General features: G+C 39.7%; 1 protein-coding gene across 3 annotated transcripts in view; it reads left to right on the top strand.

Moving 5' to 3' along the window:
* The window catches only part of LOC306881635 (fibroblast growth factor 12), a gene marked incomplete at both ends in the record, with an annotated part of 124771 nt that overhangs the window by 7885 nt on the left and 94814 nt on the right, over positions 1 to 22072 (top strand). For 2 of the 3 annotated variants that reach the window (XM_079435813.1, XM_079435812.1), the window contains one exon: positions 2811 to 2921. In XM_079435813.1, the coding sequence (XP_079291939.1) occupies positions 2811 to 2921 (111 nt within the window). Of the gene's footprint in view, positions 1 to 895; positions 944 to 2810; positions 2922 to 22072 lie in introns of all 3 variants that reach the window. The other variant, XM_079435811.1, reaches the window with a different exon arrangement.

The raw sequence follows: 22072 nt of genomic DNA, 5'->3' as shown, positions 1-22072 counted from the left end.
TTTTAAGAAGCCCCCACCCGAAGCCTCTGCTGCAGTCTACAGCTCCGCTGGAGGAACATATATCCTCCACTGTATTTTATATTATTTATTTGTGTATGCCTCCCCCCAAAAAATACCACCTGTTTCACAGCTCACGTGCTGTCTATTGCTATTCACCAACCGATTTGCCATCCTAGCAATCTGACTGCATTCTCGTTTTATGTTGATATCTGATATGTTTTATTAATGTTATTATTACTGTTATAACTGAATTCAGTGTCTGACATTTTGATCAGAGGCTGTGTGATTGTTAAAAGAAGAAGAAAAAAACCTTAACCTGGCAATTTAGTAATAGCCAGAATCCAGTGTCACTGCAGTGCACCAGGACATTCTTAGATGAAATGTTTAATGGTACATGTTTGCCTGATGGAAGATCCAGTTTAAACTGGAAGCTGTTTTGAAATGTGACAGAACGATCTTGAACCAGCAACAAACAAGTGACCAACAGGTCATACCAGCTTAAGCTGTTCAAGCTGGTGTTTACACCAGTTAATACTCATTTTAGACCACCAAACCACAGCTACCAGCTTAAGCTGGATTTTCCAATATAGGGACTGCTTTACTGCAGTATAGGGAGGGATTGTACACTTGTTTTATTGAAGGACATGGTCTCACTGCCCAATGAGCCACGCTATTGTCCTTTTTCAGCTCACATAAAATGGCACAAAACATGTGAAACGTAAAACAACAACAACAACAACAAAAATAAATACAAAGCTGTCCTCTCTTCCTCCTTCAAAACACCTCATGATGTAGAACATGAACATCCCCTCTTCCCAACATATGATCAGTTATTTGACGGCTGTTGCTGTAGGATTTGTCTGTAAAAATGTTGTTTTTCCTTCTCCCCCGTAAGATGCACCCTCGAAACCTCCACAGGTGTCCCGTAAGGGCGTCAGGCTAGGTCAGTAGATCAGCCTCCATCCTTGTGCTGTCTTCCAGTTATCCACCCCATTTCGTGCTCATGGGGGACTAGCTCCTGTCTAACGGCAGTCGCCAAAGTCTGCCTTGTCCTTGTAGTATGCTTCTGACTATTGTTCTATCGCTCTGTCTTTGTTATTTTTATCTACAGTATGTCTTCTCCTCTCTGTCTCTTCCACCTTTTTTCTTTTGTACCTTCTTTACTCCCCTCTGATCCCCTTTTTTGGTCTCTACTTATTATGTATCTGTCCCCATTATTATGTGTGCTCTGTCCTCTTTGTCTGTTTCCGTGCAGTGAGGCTCGTGTATGCTCTTGTGCTGCTGATGTGTCATGTTTCTTCCGTCAGTTGTGGTGACTTAATTAGTCGAGGATACCAATCACCATTTCATGATCATGCCATCATTTATCCACACATCCAATTGTAACTGTTTTTGTTTATGAAATGGGGCAATATGGAACATGCATGGTTCAACTGAATTATATTTGCAAGTGGAAAGTATGCAAAGTGTTGATGCAAATATGACATGCATTAGCTCATGCATACAGCCAGGTGAACACATGCTCAAATGTGAGTGCATACATTCCTATATGAGTAGAGACATGCATGTACATTAATCTCACAAGCTCACAAACAAATGAGTCATATTTCACCCCAAAAATCATTTTTTTTTACATGGTTACATTAATTTCACATACAGTAAAATACATGTACAGTAAAAAGTGAAAAGATACAGTAAAAAGTGTCCTCATTACTGTAATCTACTATATCATACTATATAATCTACTATAATCAATTATTATATTATAATGATGTACATCTTTAATATTTGTTGTACTTTTTTGGGAAAAAAATACTTTATTACAGATCTAATGTTTGGATTTACATTAAAAAAAGGATTTACAATAAAATAAAAGTATCTAGATGTATTAGGAATAAGAATTAGTAATGACAGCCAAAACACATACACACATACACACACACACACACACACACACACACTCACACACACACAAAAACGTAATCAACATGAACAATGTTACAGTGGAAAAAAAAATCTTAATAGTCCTTCAACAGTCTCCATTTGTTATGCTTTATTTATTTATTGTTTGTTTGTTTGTTAGTTTTTGTTTTTGCTTCAGGGGAAGTATGACCTGGACATGTTTTCAAGAGATTCAGCACACACTGACCCACACACACGTATTAAACCCAAAACTTTCTTCCCAGGTTAGAGTCATTTCCTATGGGGTCCCCTATGCCAGTTTTTATTTATAGAGGTGTGGATTCTGTATGTGATTTAGTAATGTTCTTCCTAATGGATGTAGACAGGCTCGTTTGTGTGATTGATGGCCCTTCCAGCCTGTCAGAGATATTGGGTCTGCAATGGATAGATGGGGCCCTAGATGAATAGCTGATCATGACCATCATGGACATTCACAACTCTTCTGAGCTCTGGTATTGAAAGCTGTGGGACTTTTCTGCATGCCAGGTCATCCATGTGGCCTCTTCACTCCTCACCTCTCAGGCCTGCCTTTAAACATTTATTGTACCTACTTGTACAGGTCACCACTCCATCAGAAAACACCTGTTATAACTACAGCTGGTCTTCTAAACTCCAGGTGTCCATAGCGAAATTGATTAATGAGGTCGCAGAGAGCAAATATGCAGAGCTTTATCAATATAGCCATTCACAAGTACATTCACTGCCATCACTGGATAAGAAGTCAAGAATGTATTTAAAATAATTTATTTCTTCTTATCAACCTTTTGTTCACATGCTGAAAAAAAAATTGTTGGGGTGAATTCTGATAAAAATGTGGGTTGGGGTGGGGCTGTGTGTTTATTTTCCAGACCCGCAGCTGAAAGGCATAGTGACACGACTGTTCAGCCAGCAGGGTTTTTACCTGCAGATGCAGCCAGATGGAACCATCGATGGCATCAAGGATGAGAACAGCGACTACAGTGAGTGATTGGAACAAATGTGCATGCAAAGCAGAGTTCATTGTACCACACTAATTGCATATAGGGAGACATATGCCGCTTAGTGCCACACTTTTTACCTCAGCAAACAATCTTCAGGGTTGGTTTATTTATGAAAGTCTGTTTCTGTACAATCCTTCAGCACAATCCTTAAAAGGATAGTTCACCCAAAAATGAAAATGCTGTCATTAATTACTCACCCTCATGTCAGTCCAAACCCGTAAGACCTTTGTTCATCTTTGGAACACAATTTTTGATGAAATCCAAGAGCTCTCTGACCCTCCATAGACAGCAACACAACTGAAATATTCCCAGGTCCAGAAACATAGCAATGACAATGGTAAAATAGTCCATGTTACATCAGGGGTTCAACTGTAATTTTAAGAAGCTATGAAAAAACTTTTTTGTGCACAAAGAAAACTAAAATAATGACTTTATTCAACAATTCTTCTCCTCCCCATCCTGTCTGCTGCAGTGCACCGCCATTTGGAGAAAGTGACGCACAACCAGGGTTTAAATTGGGCCGGGGCCATCCGGGGCTGAGCCCCGGCACATAGACTCCAGGGCTCGACATTAACGCTTCATTAATGCCAGACAAGTAACATGATTAAAACATCACTAACCAAAAATAACTATGTAAACACTGCATCGCAAGAATTATTCTGATTTTATTACATTTAGATTAAGTGGCGAATAGTGGATATAGCTATTGTATATAATGCATCTATTGCCAGTATAAGGTTGTGCTGCTGAGGCGAAGTTCACACGGCCTCTCCAGGAGAAATCAAAACATGCAACACTAAGAAACACAGCATACTGAGGTATGGAATGGAAAGTTTTTATATTTAAAATACAGTTAGTTAGGCAACATCACTCAACGTTTTCACCATAATAGTTCTATAAACAGTTCAATGAGCAAATACAATATTAGGTCACTTACATTTTTGGCAGAACCACAGCGCATCTCAAATCAACTATCCGATTCATTGCTGAATGATTCAGTGTTTTGAATGAATCGGTTGAGTCAAAGTTTCATTAGCCCATGCATTCACATCTGATGAATCTGCCGTTTGAACGAATCGTTTGAATGAATGACTCAATGACTGAAATGAATATCATATTTGCAAAAAAACAAAACACACACACACACACACACATAATACATATATATTTAAATTGTCCTCATTTGTAAGTCAATGGAAGAGTTGGACTCAATGGAAGAGTTGGAGAGCAAAAAATGGCAAGCCTGCCAGAAGACCGCTTGCTACTGGATAAACCCCCATTTACAAACGTGGGTGTCGATTACTTCGGACCCTTTGATGTTAAACGGGGTCGGAGTACTGTGAAAAGGTATGGAGTGTTGTTCACTGCCTAACAATTAGAGCAGTGCACATTGAGGTAGCTGATAGTTTGGACACTGACTCATGCATAAACGCTTTAAGGCGCTTTATAAGTAGAAGAGGACAGGTGTCAGTTATGCGCTCAGACAATGGCACAAATTTTGTTGGTGCTGAAAGAGAGTTGCGAGAAGCACTGAGCAAAGTGAACCACAGTAAAATTGAAAATGCCATGATGCAGAAAGGCATTAAATGGATCTTCAACAGTCCAGCTGCTTCCCATCAGGGTGGAGTGTGGGAGCGTCAAATCTGTACAGTAAGAAGGATACTGGGTGCTCTCTTAAAAGAACAGTCAATCAACGATGACAGTCTTCACACCATCATGTGCGAGGTGGAAAGCATAATTAACAACAGACCAATAACTAGTGCATCAGACAATCCGAATGACCTTGAGCCTCTGACGCCTAACCATTTACTGTTGTTGAAAACTCAAACCGACCTACCGCCAGGTCTCTTCAAACAAGAGGATCAGTATGCAAGAAAACGCTGGAAACAGGTCCAATATTTTGCTGATTTGTTTTGGAGCAGATGGACTCACGAGTACCTACCCATTCTACAAGAGCGCAGTAAATGGGTAAGACCTAAAAGGAACTTTGAGTCAGGCGATGTGGTGTTGGTGGTGGACAGTTCTTCCCCACGCAATTCATGGATGATGGGAAGAGTAATAGAAACCTTGCCAGACTCCAGTGGAGCTCTACGCCGGGTGAAACTACAAACTAAGACAAAAATATTAGAGAGACCTGTAAACAAATTGTGCTTAATTCAGGAGGCAATTTAGGAATGCCAGATAACTAAAAATGAAAGACAAAGAAAATGTAAAAGAAAAAAGTTACCATTTCTCATTTAAAATGTTAACGGCTCTTAATATGTGAATATATAGATGATAATTGGTTTGTCATTTGCCCAACCAATTAGGGGCCGGATATGTAAGAGCCATTTAAGTGTTTGTTTATTTTTATAGATGTGAAATAAGTTATTGTTTGGATTAAGTAACTGTTAAATAATTGCATTTAAATAATTTAATATGTTTCATATAAAGATTGAAAATGATGATGTCATTTCCGGCAAGGACCGTTAGAATTTGTTTCATGCAAGAATGGAGCGACACAGTTTTTTGACCGTGTAACTTATCCAGTTAATTTTTGTTAATAAATCTTGTAGAAAAGGAAATTACTGGACTTTTTGAAGTTATTCGAGTTCAATACACGCTCACACGAAGGAGAAGCAAAAGAAATCACAAATAGAATGGATTGCCATCACATAAGCTATTTAGTTATGTTATTATTGTACAAGCTACAATTTCATCTTTATGTATTTTTTGTGTTTATTTTCAGTTTCACTCCTTTGTTCATGTCTACATGCAGTCTCTATTAAACGGAGCTAAAAAGCTATATCCTGACTCTTACGTTATTCATGAAGGGAGTTTGGCTGGCTGTCTAATATTGGTTAAGAACATCAATTGGAGGACAGTACACTTTCTCTTCATGTAAACGACGCTTGCGCGTGCTGACACATGTGCATGTTCAACGTAAGCAGCAGCCAGTTGTTTATATGAAGAGAAGCATGTGCATGCTACGTATCTGGACCTGGGAACATTTCAGTTGTGTTGCTGTCTATGGAGGGTCAGAGAGATCTCGGATTTCATTAAAAATAGCTTAATTTGTGTTCTGACGATGAGCGAAGGTCTTACGGGTTTGGAACAGCATGAGGGTGAGTAATTAATGATAGAATTTTCCTTTTTGGGTGAACTAACTCTTTCAAGTATTGAACATTTCTTCCAAGGAAAAGTGGAAATTGTTGCCTTATTGTTATAGAGAAAACTATTTTCCTCTGATAATAAATTACTGCTCTAATAATGTAAGGGCAATGTTATTTAAATTTGTTTATAATGTTTTAATTGCAAATTATTATTCAGTGGAAGATGAGTTGAGTGAGATTAATTTAAACGTTCCCAGCACATCTCTGTTACCAGCACTCTTTTTATGAGTCACCTGTTTCTGTTCTAACAAGCGAACAAGCTCATGACCTATAAAGAGAGTGGTTAAATGTGTAAACCGTATGTATTTCCTTTTACAGTTTGTGCTGTCTCCTGTGGAAGAACCTATTGCCCAGAGCATGGGGTCTCCAACCTTTTTGTAATTTTATCCCTGAAGGGATAAAATAGTCTAGAGGGTTACTTACTTTGTATAAAATTAGATTAATCATATGTGGCATATTTTGCACTTTACTTTCAAACATCATAATATGTCAAATATAATGACCTATTGATATCTTGGCTTAATAAATGTTAATGATTTCTCACAAGCATTTTATTTGATTTTATTTTTTATATCCCACAATCAATCCTGGAAAATGTTTCAGAAAAATGGATAGAAATAGGCTACTTTTACTATCATATGATACTGATATTTATCACAATATTCATTTACCATTAATGGGGAAGAAAATGTGATAAACCTGAAGGACCTGAATGTAAATAATGCATGAAAATACAGCTTTAATATAAATAAAGCTTTGATCACAATTAAACTCCACAGAGTAAGCTACCTTTTAATTTATGCCCCCGTGAAATCCATTTGATGTTTTCTGTTTATTTTGTGTTGTGATTCAATACAAATTTACTGAAACCATGTTGGAGACCACTGGCTTAGTTGATCTCTATGGAGTCGTGCTAAAGTATTATTATTGCTTGTTAATTATAGTTGGTTCTTTTGAGAAACAGTCAGTTGTGGGTATTAAACTTCTACATCAACATTTTAGAATAGACAAACAATCCCCTGTGAGGCACCAGGTTCAGAACTAATGAACAGTTCTTTCCAGGGCCCTGCAGGTCATCCCTATCCCATCTTGTCCCCAACAACATCTGTGTCTAAAACAGACTTTGGCGCAAAACATAAGGGCTTCCCAGAATCCTCTAAATGGCTTTTGTTGGTAAGGATTTTCACTGTAGATGTATCCACTAATATTCTGATCTGATCCACCACTACAGTAATTGTATTGTTGTTATTATTATTAGTATTATTATTATTGTTATTGTGAAGTGAAGTGACTGCCAAGTATGGTGACCCATACTTGGAATTCGTGCTCTGCATTTAACCCATCCAACGTGCACACACACAGCAGTGAACACACACACACCCGGAGCAGTGGGCAGCAATTTATGCTGCGGCGCCGGGGAGCAGTTGGGGGTTCGGTGCCTTGCTCAAGGGCACCTCAGTCGTGGTATTGAGGGTGGAGAGAGCGCTGGACATTCACTCCCCCCACCTACAATCCCTGCTGGACCGAGACTCGAACCCGCAACCTTTGGATTAACCAAAGGTTAACCAATGGGCCACGACTTTATTGCTTATGTGCACAAACATGTTTTCGCAATAGTCATTCATTGATGGCTGGGGTTAGATCTAAAGCAGCTTTCTTATCTTTGTTGTAACATTACTGAGTCCAGATTATACTACATGAAAGGGCATGCCTGCAATTAGCATTTACCATAATACACGCCCACATAATCTCCATGAAAGGGCTCTATTCAGAACTTCTGCTGCACAGCCATTCTTCACTCTCTGCAAACATATACGTGACCCTGGACCACAAATCCAGTTATATGTTTCATGGGTATATTTGTAGCAATAGCAAACAATACATTGTATGGGTCAAAATGATAGAATTTTATTTTATGGCAAAAAAAAAAAAATTAGGATATTATGTAAAGATCATGTTCCATGAAGATATTTTGTAAATTCCCTATCATTTTCCTACCGTAAATATATCAAAACTTAATTTTTGATTAGTAATATGCAATACCAAGGACTTAATTTAGACAACTTTAAAACTCATGTTGACCACGGTGCTTTCCAATAAAACAACATATAAAACAAAATAACCAAAACTAAAACAGCAAGGACATAGAAATAATATGACATAAACAAACAAAAAAACATCAGATATACACCAACTAGCTCACACCAAATGCCCGGGCAAGTAAGTGCCCTTTTAGAAGTGTTTTAAAATGACCTAGTGATGTAGAACATCTGGCAGGTCATTCCAGAGTCGAGGTGCCGCAACCGAAAAGGCACGGTATCCTTTGGACTTTAAGTGAGATTTAGGGACCTTTAATACATTTTTTAAGATGACCTCAATGGGCGTGACATTGAATAAAACTGGATCATATCCGAAATATATTCAGGTGCTAAACCATGCAAGGCTTTAAAATCATACAGTGAAACCTTAAATTGAACTCTAAAATTAACCGTCAGCCAATGCAACGAAGCTAGCACTGGGGAAACACTGACCTGTTTCTTGGTCCCAGTCAGAAGTCTGGTTGCTGCATTTTGTAATAGTTGAAGATGATTCAACAGAACAGCTGCAATGCCCAAATACAACGAATGCGCCAAATGTTGACATAATAAGAGCATGTATAACAGACTTCAAATCGTCAAACGTCAATTTTTTTTTTCTCGATATTTCTTAACTAAAAATATCCCGCCTTTACCTCAGAGTTCACTTGCTTATCAAATTTAAGCTCCAGTCGAAAACCACCCCCAGGTTTCTTACTTGTTTATGCAGATTTGAGGCAGTAGCATATGTGAGGACGGAATAATAGAGCCAAATATTAGGCATTCTGTTTTAGCCTCATTTAATTTTAAAAAGTTCTGTGGCACCCATAACTTAATCTCATGGTAGCAAGTCATCAGATCACCTAACTCACCATGATCACCTGCATTCAGTGGAAGATAAAAATGGTATGCAACATTGCATTTCCGGCAAATAAAACCAAGCAGAAGCATATATAAAGAAAATAAAATGGGCCCCAAAATTGATCCCTGGGGAACCCCACAAAAAGAAGCTGCATAATCAGAAAAGTAATTACCCAACCATTTGAGAGCAAAACCATGTGAGAGCATTTCCCCGTATGCCTACCCATTGACTTAATTGATTTAAAAGGATGTCATGATCAATTGTGTCAAATGAAGAATCAGAATGGCACCCTTTCCTGAATTGGCAGCGAGCATTAAGTCATTGTGTACTTTTAAAAGGGCAGTCTCTGTACTATATTTTGACCAAAAACCAGACTGAAATTTATCCAAAACTGAATTTGTATTTAAGAACTAGATGACCTGATGATAAACAGCCTTCTCTAATATTTTGGATAAAATAGGGAGCTTATAAATGGGGTGATAGATATTTAAAACCAAAGGATCCAGCCTAGGCTTTTTCAGAAGAGGTTGTATTATAGCATATTTTAGGCAAGATGGAACTATACCATTTACTAGGCTACTATTAATAATACTAACAATGTTTGGGCCTACAACATCTAAAACTTGAAGAAGAAATTACACCTTATGCACAATTTGTAGTTTTTTTTTTTTTTTTTTTTACAACTGTTTATTGAATTTTATTCTGAGAACAGTAGTACAAAACAAAAAGCAGCTTTACAAATTTAGACCCCATCCCACCCCCTGGTAGACTTAAAAATAAATAAATAAATAAATAAAATAAAATAAAATAAATAAAAATAATAATAAATTAATGAATAATAATAGATAAATAACAATAAAATATTTGTTTACAAAGATTTTATAAAACATGGCACAACATTAAAAGCTGAATGCCATGAATTTACAGTTTTCACATTAGATCCATGTATACGAGAATTTGAGAGTTCCATCGAGAAAATGTCCAACATATACACAGTCCAGGTTCGTCTTTCTATTGTGTGAGGAGGATTCCAACGGTTGACTAGCAATTTTTTTGCTGCTGTGAGAGTAAACATCTTTGTTGGATGGACAAGGTGAGTCCAAAAATGTGAGAGAGCGGGGCACTCCCCCAAAAAATGCAAAAACATGCCTAAAACTCCTTGGGAATAGAGATTACATTTAGGAGAAGACGACAGATTAATATAAGAATGTTTCACCTGAGTCAAGTAAACCCTATGCAGCAATTTCCAATGAATCATTTGGTGATTAGGGTTTTTAGAAGACAATTTAAACATACCCCATAGCTCATCCGAAAATAAAACATGCACATCCTCATTAAAATCCTTAGCCCAAACAGTTGTAATAGATAAAGGTTTGTATGAATGCTCAAGAAGAAAGAGATAGATGTCTGAAGCAGAGGAGGGAGATTCCTCTGAAGGATTAGTTTGCGTAAAGGGTGAACAGGCAGTTGAGAGTTCCAAGGCACCCCATATGCCCGTAGGGCCGATCTAATGCACAAATATATAAAAAAAGGAGGTTCCTGGCAGATTATATTGAGTTTGGAGATTCTGGACGGTTTTTAAACCACTATCATCCTAGATATCTCCCAGAGTGTTTACTTTATTATGAGTCCATTGCGGACAATGAAATGGGGGTACTGCCTGACAAAAGATTATTATTGTGGAAAATAGGTGAATGCCTATGCCATATTGTAACTAGTTGTGAACGTCTTTCAACTTCCCTCCATGTGGAGAGGAGATGGGTTACAATGGGACCAAACCGAGATTTACACTGCCTAAGCGGAACCCTGAAAAAAACAAGATGCTTTAATTTATACGGATAAACACTAGATTCCTCAATTGCTCTCCAAGACACAGAGGCGTCAGGATCAAACCAAACTGATAAAAGGTGGAGGGAAAAGGCTTGAACATACAGTCTAAAATTAGGGAAAGAAAGATCTCCATGTAATATACATCGTTGTAAGGTAGTCAGTTTAATACGAGGACGTTTCCCATCCCATATATACCATGAAACACATGCATCTAGTTTGTTCCAGTAGCCAACCGGTGGAGCGTGAGGAATCATGGAAGAAAATAAATTAATACGTTGGAGAAGATTCATTTTAATCACCTATTTGCGAGCCTGAAAAGAAGTAGGAAGACAAGACCAATTTTCTAAATCTGAGGATACTTTGGCTAGAATACTATTATAGTTTTTTTGAGACAGGACAGGACATTTCCTGTAGGGAAGAAAAAAACATCTATCCCCAATTACTTAAAGTTTTGAACCAATGGAATAGATATAGAAATGGACATGGACATGAAATCAATTTTAGAATTGAGGGGAAATAAACATGACTTATTCCAATTGATTTTAAACCCAGAGAGAAATAAATTCAACACATGAGGAATAGAATGTGACGGCTTCTCCAAAAACAATAAGATATCATCAGCAAACAAAGAAATATGATGAGGAGTGTTCTGTATATTTATGTGAGAAATAGTTTCAGATTGTCGGACCGCTTGAGCTAAGGGTTCCAAGTATAGGGCAAATAACAAAGGAGAAACCCTGACGAGTACCTCAATGTATAAAGAATGGGTTAGAGCAAACAACACCTGTGAGAACAGTGGCTGCTGGATTGGCATACAGAACGTTTATCATATTTATGAAACTCGATCCTAGACCCAGATGTTATAGAACCACCCATAAATAGTTCCATTCAAGCTGGTCGAAAGCTTTCATCGCTTGTAGAGATAATATTGCACAAGGGGAGGACGAACTATTTGTTGAATTAATAATATGATATAACCTGCGTAAATGATCCGAAGCTTAGCAAGATTTAATAAATCCTGTTTGGTCATGATTAACTAGCCTATTCATAAATTTCTCTAGACGACGAGATATTACTTTAGCATATAATTTAAAGGGTTACTCCACCCCAAAATGAAAATTTTGTCATCAATCACTTACCCTCATGTCGTTCCAAACCCGTAAAAGCTTTGTTCGTCTCCGGAACACAATTTAAGATATTTTGGATGAAAACCAGGAGGCTTGTGACTGTCCCATTGACTGCCAAGTAACTCTCACTGTCAAGGTACAGAAAAGTACGAAAAGCATCGTCAGGATAGTCCATCTGCCATCAGTGGTTCAACCTGACTGTTATGAAGCAATGAGAATACTTTTTGTATGCAAAGAAAATAAAAATAACAACTTTTTTTCAAAAATTTTGTCTCCTCTCTGTCTCTCCACGTCAGCGTAGCACCATTGTAGAGATTATCCACTGGACGCAAATTCCATATGCTCTTCTGTATCAGCCGTAACACAAGGATGCGCTATTCTATGTTATTTACGCTGTAACAATTTATAAGCTCAAAAGGGAAATGTATATAAATAATTACAATTAATTATGATTAATTACAATTATTTATATCGGCTCACAGTAATAACTGTAGTAAAATTAAATTGCCATCAACTGATCTGTCCGTCCAGCGAACATTGAGTGCAAGTTCATATCAACTCTAAGAAAGGCCACAGAAAACACCTTCTTGGCCACAGAAAACACCTTCTTAAGTATTAATACATTAGAGCATGTAGTAAGGGTCAAAATCGTAAAGGGACATTAATTTGCAAGGCAGAACCAGAAACTCATGTAATTTGTGCACACAACTTTTATTAACTAAACACTAACGCAAACTAGTCTAACAAACATACATACGTACAATCACTCATACATGGGGAAAGGGCAAATGAGAGTTGATGGATGAAGCCATCAGGAAAACCAGAGAATGAAGTTATGGAGAAAGTAGTTTAACCACCTGAGTAAAACCATCAGCACCATTTATAATGGGGTCTATAACTTATACTAAACCTCTGTTTCGTTTAGTTAAATGTTATATTTGCACTGCTTTTGGTCGGGTCGAGTGTCCGGAATGCCGTCTCAGATGAAAGTCTTAATGGTTTCAAAGTTTTGGACTCCCGATCACGTTCTTCCAGGCTGAAGAGTGATGAATTCCAAAGATGTTCTGAGGTAGAAATGTTCTTCCAAGTAGTGAGTGGAAACAAAGCTAAGAAAGAGATCTGCTGAGGTCCAAGGAGCTTGGTTGAATGGAAATACAAGGCCGCAAGGCCTGGCACAAAACTTAAGGTGTTCAGAAGGGTTTTAGCTCACATCTACCTCATCCTCTTAGGATTTAACAGAACCGCAGACTCCCGGGCATCTGTGAAGTGGGAGCTTTATCTGCTATAGAGGTCACACCTCTGGGGTGTCAAATACCCAATGGAGTCCTGAATTTTCGGAGGGAAAGTTTTACGATCCTTTGTCTCTGGACACGATGATTTGCATAGGTAATTCAGCTGGTTTAATGCACAAACTTCTAAAGATTCTTAACCCTTTAGGCGCCAGGGTTTTTTGGAAAAAATGCTGGATTTTGACATCAAGATTTCAAAAGCTTGTGGCTTGAAATGGCTTAAAGATAGAGATCTACTGTAAATTAGAAAAATGTTGGGAATGACCGAAAGTTTATGTGGGGTGTAAATATACTCATCTAATTTGCATATTATGACGTCATCAGGGGCGGCCCTCTTGAATTTCATAATATTTAGGAAATAGTAGATATTGAATTGATGTTTGATTTTTTTGTTTGTTTTTTTTGTCTTTTTCTCCTCATTCCAAATAATCAGAAAAGAGGAAACCAACAATAAAACAGGAGAAAGTACTAAATTATTACTATATTACTATACTATATAGTAGTAAAATGCATGTGAACAGTAGCCTACTTTTTGATCAGTTCATCAGTAATATTCAGGAAATAATAGATATTGAATGGATGTTTGAACTTATTTGCATGTTGTTGTTGTTTTTTTGTCTTTTTATCCTCATTCCAAATGATCAGGAAAAGAGGAAATCAACAGTAAAACAGGAGAAAGTAGTAAATTATTACTATATTACTGTGCCATAGTAAAATACATGTGCCTATTTTTTGACCAGTGTAGGAAGAACTCTGCTTATACGCACACACAATTTCCAGACAACCTGGCGTCGGCTGGGATATCCTCCCTAACTGCCAGCTGAACATTAAGTCGCCGTAAATCCAAGGACGATATCGCAAAGGATGACGTGTTTACGAGCGATTCGAACTAAAGACAATTTCCAGACTCTTCGAACCAGAGACCTTATGACCCGGCTATCACGCACATTCCAAGAAAACGCGCGCCTTTTCTCTGTTGCGCTCCCTAAACAGACAAAGGAATTCAACTGGACCATGTTGCTAGTGAAACAAACAAAGAGAGCCACACCCTGAAGGATTTTGTTTTAAAGAACAAAGTTAAACAAATTATACCCTGAAACAAAACACTATAGACAATATAGTTTATACATTAAAGGGTGTTTTTGTTTGTGACATTTATAAGCTGTTGCATTATTTTTAATCCATGGTAAATCCAGAATGTATAAGTTACCTGATTACTAGATGTTTAGCTCGCCTGCTATTTGTGTCGTTTAAAATTTGAGGATCTGTTTATCAATGTATTTAACCTAGTTATATCCTCCGTGGTCACGTGTATTTTTGGTGCATATCAAAATATAAGTGTTTGGTTTCTTTAGAAAGCTAACCTTATGAAGAATATTAGGGTTGAATGAAAATGATCCGCTTTATCAACCCGTGGTTAAAATAACGGATAGAAACTTGCTTGCAATAATTTGTTTTATGTGATGAATAACTGACCAGATAATGTATGCAAAACACGCAGCTACGCAGGGCGGGGCTCTGCCCACAGAGACTCTTTCGATTGGGCCACGCGCCAAAAAAGGGCGGACCTCAAATCGGCCCGTTAAAAAACGGATACCCAACCTGAAGGAGTTGGAGTTTGAAAACAACAGGAGGACACGCACGCCAGCGAGTCTCTCGTTCTGCTCACGCTTTGCTTCTCGCCTCTTAACACCACGGCTGAGTACTGCAAACGACCGAAGAACTTTAACAGTAAACTTCTAAGAAAGGTTCACCACGTCAGAAAGAGACAACCAACCACTGAAGAGTGCGCTAGTCACACGACCTCCCAAGCAGCCAGTCCGCACGCGATCCGTCTCAACCTGAACAAAAGGGACGGACTTCATCTTTGAACCGGAGAAAGCCTGAACTGAGCTCGATCAAAACAACTGAAAGACCAAGTAAGGCAAATCTCTTTATTGACTGAAACCGGGATATCTCTCCGCTGAGGGTAAAGATAACATACTTCTTTGTCTATGAGTTTCCTCAGGTCGAAAAGCTAGCATTAAAACCTAAGTCTCTCTCTTCAGATACAAACAACTCGCTCCCATTTGTGTGTATGTTAAATTGTCTGTTAATGTTGTGTTAGAATAGTGAATAAAACCTTGACTTTATTAAGAACTCTTTTGTCTGTGTTATGTGATTTAACATGTCGTAACTATTTGCCAAAAAGATCGCGTTTGACCTATACGCTCATTGAGCTAACTTAGCTAACTCAATTTAACTATTTGATTTATTTTAATCGTTGGCCACGAATGAAATAAACAACGTGTTAAAAGATAACTGCTGTTATTAATGCTTGCTGGACAAGTCGTTAACAAGGCATAAGTTGTACACTCTGATTAATAACAATTAATCATATGAAGATCAACTCTTAAGAGTGATTCCCTAAAAGCTAAATAATAAAATAAATAAAGATATTTTTGTAGGATTAATGTCTTACAGTATGGTGGAGAATGCGGGCATTAGTTTGATTTGAAAAATTCATAACATATTAAAAAAAAAGGTGTGTTTTTCTATTTTTAACCGGAAAGAAATAGAGACACAGAGAGTCAAAGTTGGTTTCACTATTCTGTACTTACTTGTGGCAATGTGTTTGTGGAATGAAAGTGCAATGTGTATTTGTGTTGTTTAAAGATATAGCTTAAAACTGCAGTAAGATTAAAAGATGTCCGTGAGACATGTAAGTCGCTCATAGCGCAGAAAAGGAAAGGAGAGAATCTAAGCGTGTTCCTTTTATTCTCCCTCATAAGGCCTTCATAGTGTTGTCATAGTTAAAGTGCGTTACCCACTTTCTATCCCACCTATGGTTAAGATAAATCTCCCTTGGCATTAAACATTAACGTAGCTACTTATTATTTTCTGCCACTTGTAATTCACTAAGGAAGTGAAGTCAGCGCGCGCCACTCAGAAGGAGGGGCCAGATCGCGTCTGTGAGGGAGCATTTTATTGGATCTGATTTTATAGTGTGATAAAATAATCCACTGTGTTTTTCCTGTGAAGTCACGTGAAGTGACACAGAGAATCGGCCCGCCGTGGTCAAACTATTAGATTGATAATTAATCTGTGGGTTAATTTGATTCGGTCTAAATAAATTGAGATTGCAGTACTAGAAAGAAACTAATCTAAAACAGTGCTGTGTGGCTGTTGAAACCTGAACACAGCCTAGGTGTGTCATGGTAACGGCCTGAACCGGAGGTGTCAGAAGACTTGCCCGGAAATGTTCTAGTGCGCACGCGCAGCCGCGAGCGCCATTTTGAAGCTATTGTAAACAAATAGCATAGCATTAAAGCTTAGCCGAGCTGGTAGCATTGAAGGCTAGCGATTAGCACATAGCATTTTGTGGGTTTGAATGCAGTGTGCTATGCAGTGTGTGTGTGTAAACGGTTAACTCTTTCACTGCTGAACTCTAACTTACGTCACGTGTTCACTTTGAATGTTCACGTCATTCCTCTCTCTCTTGTGCATCATTCATGCTATCTCTCCTCCCTTTTGAAAAGATTTTAACAAATACAGATGTCGATAAACTATTGTTAATTCTATAGGAATAGTTATATTCCAAAGCAGTTAATTCTATAGGAATAGAGGCATTTGGTTAGGATTGTTCCTCCCTTTGAGTTAGACACAGTTAATATCAGACCTTAACTTCATTCACCTTGATAAAAGGATAATTAATTCAATTGTAAGTGCGCTCATGATTTTAGGATATCAGTGGGTGAATCGCTATGAAATATTTGAAACTGATAATTTGATTTCATCCCAGATTTGAAATTAAACTCATTTGAAAATAATTTCAGCTCCGGATTCCATATAGACTGATTGAGATAATTATGTGTGCTCTGATAATTTAACAATAACATTAAGATCGTAGTTATTAACTATCAATGTGTTTGATTTTCAGGCCCTGAAAATTTTTAATTTCCTTTTATAAATTGAGATTAATTTGTTTTGAAGGTTCTGATGACACAAGGAATTAGTAACCTGTCAAATTTAGGGATGTGGAAGTTGTAAATTAATTTCATAATTAATTACGAATTGGAAAATTCTAATTAATTTAATTAATTACAGTTCCTGTTTCATATTGGTTTCAGTTGCAATTGTGCTTGTAATTTTAATGACAAACCTCATTAAGATCTTGATACTTAACTGCAACTAGGAAGACTATTATAATATTTTAATATTATAATCAAATATATATCCCTCTGAAAAATTAATCTGAATCGATCCTATCAATTTTAATGATGACATCATGAAAAATTTAATTAGGAATCCCTATTTATAATTTGAAATTCTAAATTCAAATGGCAATTAAGTTTGTTCTGTCTACCTTATTCTCAATCCTTTAGTTACTTAATTAACACGGGAGTTAATTTAAATATACTTTTGCTTAGATCAAATAAGAACTTAGACTTCTAATTAGCCAAACCCTTAGGTGTATCGACTCAACAGCACCACCGTGTGGCCATACTTGTTATTAATCTTGATATTGGGAGTAAATTCTAAAGCTCATTTTTCTCTTTTCTCTCTGTCACTATCTTCTGATTTGACTACTGCTACTAGTTGCTGGGATTTTGCCTGAGGGAAATCATAGACAGAACTATAAAGCTATCAAGCAGGTATTTGGAAACTTGAGAACGGCATTTCAAATTGTTTTCATTTTTACCTTCCTCTTTGTGAAATCCTACCCCACTAGGCTGAAGCAGGTCAACGAAAAGGTAGGCGTCAGCGAGATTTCCAACACACACGAGGAACACGCTAACAGGCGTTGCGGTGTCAATCTTGCCATTACGGGACCAGGGCTGTGACTGTTATTATTTTCCTTCACCCCGGAGAAAAATATTAGCAATCACAGACTTACAAAAAAAAAAGGAAAATCTAATATCAGAAAGATATATTTTGAGTCCCTCTCCCTCATTTTGGCTTAGCTTAACCTTCGCCCTTGAAAAAAAAAAAAAAAAGAGAAGGGCTTTCTTTTACAGAAAACGGTGCAGCATTCGATTATCACCCTGTTCCTCGCTCTGTCGGGATTTTTCATTTTCTTTATCTGTTCTCTAGCTGTTCTACCTGTGTGTGTGTGTATTCAATTTCTCCCACAGAGGCAACGAATTAGAAGCACACACACCCCCCCAGAGGATCACAGTCACAGAGAACCACACTAGTACACACTCAACACTAGTACACACTCAACACTAGTATACACTCAACAGTGCATATCTACACTCCTTTGTTTGTGATTTGTTTTGTTTGGTTTCTTTTGTTTTGGTTTGTTTTGTTTTTCTCTTCAAGGTCTGTGTCAGTTGCGGTTGGAAAACTTCCCTCACCCGTCAGAGCATGTCTCGCGCAACGGAACATGTCGGTCACTGGGAGGATCTGGAAACATGGCTAAGTGCTGCAACCGACAGCCTCCTGCCTAAAGCCGCTGAAACACTGAAACACCAGACACAAGACCAGCTAGATGAAAACATCACAAGTCTCATGGCACAAGACCCAAGTCAAAGCTACAGTCACAAAGAATTAGCCAAGATTACCGGCTCCTTAAGTCACACACTCATCGCGACCCTCAAGTTGAGCGACAAGAACGCTGCACAGCTCCAGCAGGAGTTGACACGCGCACAACGGCGCATCGAGCAGCTACAACTGGAAGCTCAGGAACGACGGGAAAAACCCGATGAGGTGAACCAAGGCGCTGAGGAGGAAATCGAAAGGCTAAAAGAAACCCTAGCAGCTACTAACAAAGAAATGCAACAAGTCAAGGCAGACTACGCTGATCGGTCCGAAAAGCTACAGTACGCGGAACAGCTGCTGGCGAAAGCAAAGGCCGACTTCAGGGACAAGAACGGCAGAATCAAAGCCCTTGAAGCTCACCTGTATGAGTCAAGAAACGAGGTTAGCCGTCTAACCTATCAGCTAGACTATGTCAAAGAAGAAGCTGATAGTTTCCAAGAGGAACTCAAGCATGCTTATGAACTGCGCCGTGAGCCACCAAGGACACGAGACGCACCGACCTCACCCCTGCCAAGCAGGACTGGGTCACCTGTTCCTGGACTGACACGTGAGGAAAGGATGGAGGGCGTGGAACGGAAACCTTCACCACCTGCCTCTAGAGAACTTTACCTCACTCTACCTCAGCCAAAGGAATCTGCGGCAGCCAACCACAGATCATCGCACGGCTTGGACCTAAAGGACCTCGACAAGCTCGCCAGGAACATTGGCAAATTCACTCCGAGTGTGCCAAACAGCCAAAATGTCCAAGCGTATCTCCAAGACATCGATTTCCATCTGGAAATGCGACCTAACGTTACGGACAAAGATAGACTCTATTTGCTCCGAACAACATCCAGCTCTGAAGTTCGCAGCTTCCTGGACAGGCAGCCTGCTTACACAAAGACTGATTACCAACTGCTCCGAGAAGCCCTCATTAAAGAGTTCTCCGACCCTGAGTCCGATCAAGGCCTAGTGGCTGCCCTGGAGACAAGACAAGGACGTCACGAACCTCCTCAAGCCTACTACAGCCGACTCAGACGAGCATACTTTGGAACTCGTAACGAACCTGACATGGAAGACGAACTAAACTTCAAAACTCTCTTCCTAAGGAACCTTCACCCCGGCGTAAGCCACCATCTTGGCGTTCTCGCATGTCCACGAACAATGACTGCTCAACAGTTGCGAGACTTGGCGCAGAAAGCCTACGGCAAACAGAAAATGGCCTCGGAAAAGAGCAGCAAAAGCCCAGCAGTTCTTGACTTCAACACTAACAGTCAAGGCCTGGCTCTAGAGGGCGCCCAACGCCAAGACAGTGCCAAGCCGCCACCCAGAGAATGGAATGCACCCTCGTCCAACAAAGAACGAGACTCCCACGCCGGTACCAGATCTAAACAGAGATATGAACGCTGGGATGGACCGCGTGGACGTCAACGCTCACCTGGACGGCATTGGGAAAAGACATGGGACCAGCCAAGGCCTCATGAGAGTCAATGGGAAAGATCGTGGAACCAGCCAAGCTCGTTTGGAAACTCAAGAGGAAAAAACTCATGGGAATCCAACGGAAACGCCAAGGGAAAACGACAAAGTCACCCTGGAGCGACTAGCCCAAGGAATCGACGAAAGAATTCACAACGATTCCAAGCTGACCGAGCTCAAACTGAATCCACGCAAGAACAAAAGTCACCACCGTGTTTCGACTCACAAAAACTGATGGAAATGATGATGAAAGAATTCTTCCAACGGAAAGAGGAAGATCGGAGATGGGAAAAGAAAGAGAAACCAGATTCAGCCTGACTAGCGGCCGGACGAGAAGGCAGCGACCAGCTGGCCCAACCAGCCATGGAGAACAGCACTCCTTCATCTCACTCTCAGATAACTGCAATCACAATAACTTCAGATGGACACAAAACCCCATCTGAAAACCCAGCAACAGAGTTAGACACTAACTCAACACTCAAACCTCTAGATCACAGCAGCGTCCAGCAAACACCTGCTGATGAAACCACTCAAGTTCCTGAAAGTGCTGTCTTGGTCGTCTGCCACTCCTCCGAAGAACACCACATCAGCCCTGATATCCTAACCGTTTCCTCCCAAAATCCAGTCCCTCAACTCCTAGGCGATCTCATTGAGAAAGGTATAGCGAAAAAGTTTTACCTCTCCATCATCATCGAACGACACATCAGAGTCGAAGCCCTTCTTGACACGGGAGCCGACATCACTCTAATGTCCACCGAGCTCCTCGAAAAGGTCCAAGAAAGAACAAAGGGGACTAACAGGACTCTCAGACTCCACAGATGTGAGCTGGACCTCCAAGCATATTCCCACACGGGCCTCCAACTGAAACATGTGGCCCCAATCCACCTAACGGTTGGATCAATGGATCTCGTCCATCCAGTATACGTCTCACCACTCAAGACGTATCCACTTCTCATTGGGAAAGATCTGCTTAATCACTTCGAACCGCTGATAGACTTCAAGCACCTAAAGATGTGGACACAAGTCCGCGAGCCTCTGCCCTGACAGTCATTAGACTCCAACGAGTCGCAGTGTCAAGTCACAGACACCACCCTCAATCCAGCGACTGATAATGCAGTAGCAAAGCCTGTACCTGGATCAAGCACAAGCAACAAAGACCAGGACCCACTCCTATGCTCACTGCAAGAGCCTGAATCAAACACAGGCCCCCATCGAGTCATGACTGCAATAGACATTCAAGGCACATCAGTGTCCGACGCAGCACTAGCCCTGTGGGCAGAGAACTCAGCCATCAGCCTGAAGCTATTCAGCACAGTGAAGCAAAGACATCAGAGCCTACCACATGTTGCTAAGCACAGCCGCTTCCCTCTCAGCCCCTGGGCAACAACCATGGCCACCTCCAAGATCATCTGCGCTCTGGACATACGATGGAACAACAGACAGCTGAGTCACTACTTCCTCGTCATTCCAGATCTACCGCACGACATCTATATTGGAGCGGATATCATGGTCCGGCTCAATGCTTACATTGACACTGTGAACGATGTCATATGGACTCCTCTGTCACACCAACTGACAACTGCAGTCAACCTCAAGAACCTCCAATCTGGTCAAACCATGCCCGATGCGTGCGCTATGATCACGGAGCAAGAAGCCATAATACCTGCCTACAGCAAGAGTGTCAGCGTCCGCCTCAACATGCGACCTGGCCAAACTCTCAACAGTAAGCTAAGCTTCTTCCAACCTTCCAGGACCTGCCTGAAACTAGGACTGACCCTGGAAGCCACACCTCTCATCGAAGTGTCATCTCGTGCTGT

The sequence above is a fragment of the Barbus barbus genome (assembly GCF_936440315.1).
Source record: "Barbus barbus genome assembly, chromosome: 15".
In the NCBI taxonomy this organism is placed as follows: domain Eukaryota; kingdom Metazoa; phylum Chordata; class Actinopteri; order Cypriniformes; family Cyprinidae; genus Barbus; species Barbus barbus.
The sequence above is the reverse complement of the archived record's forward strand: the minus strand, read 5'-3'. Positions and strand labels throughout refer to the sequence as shown.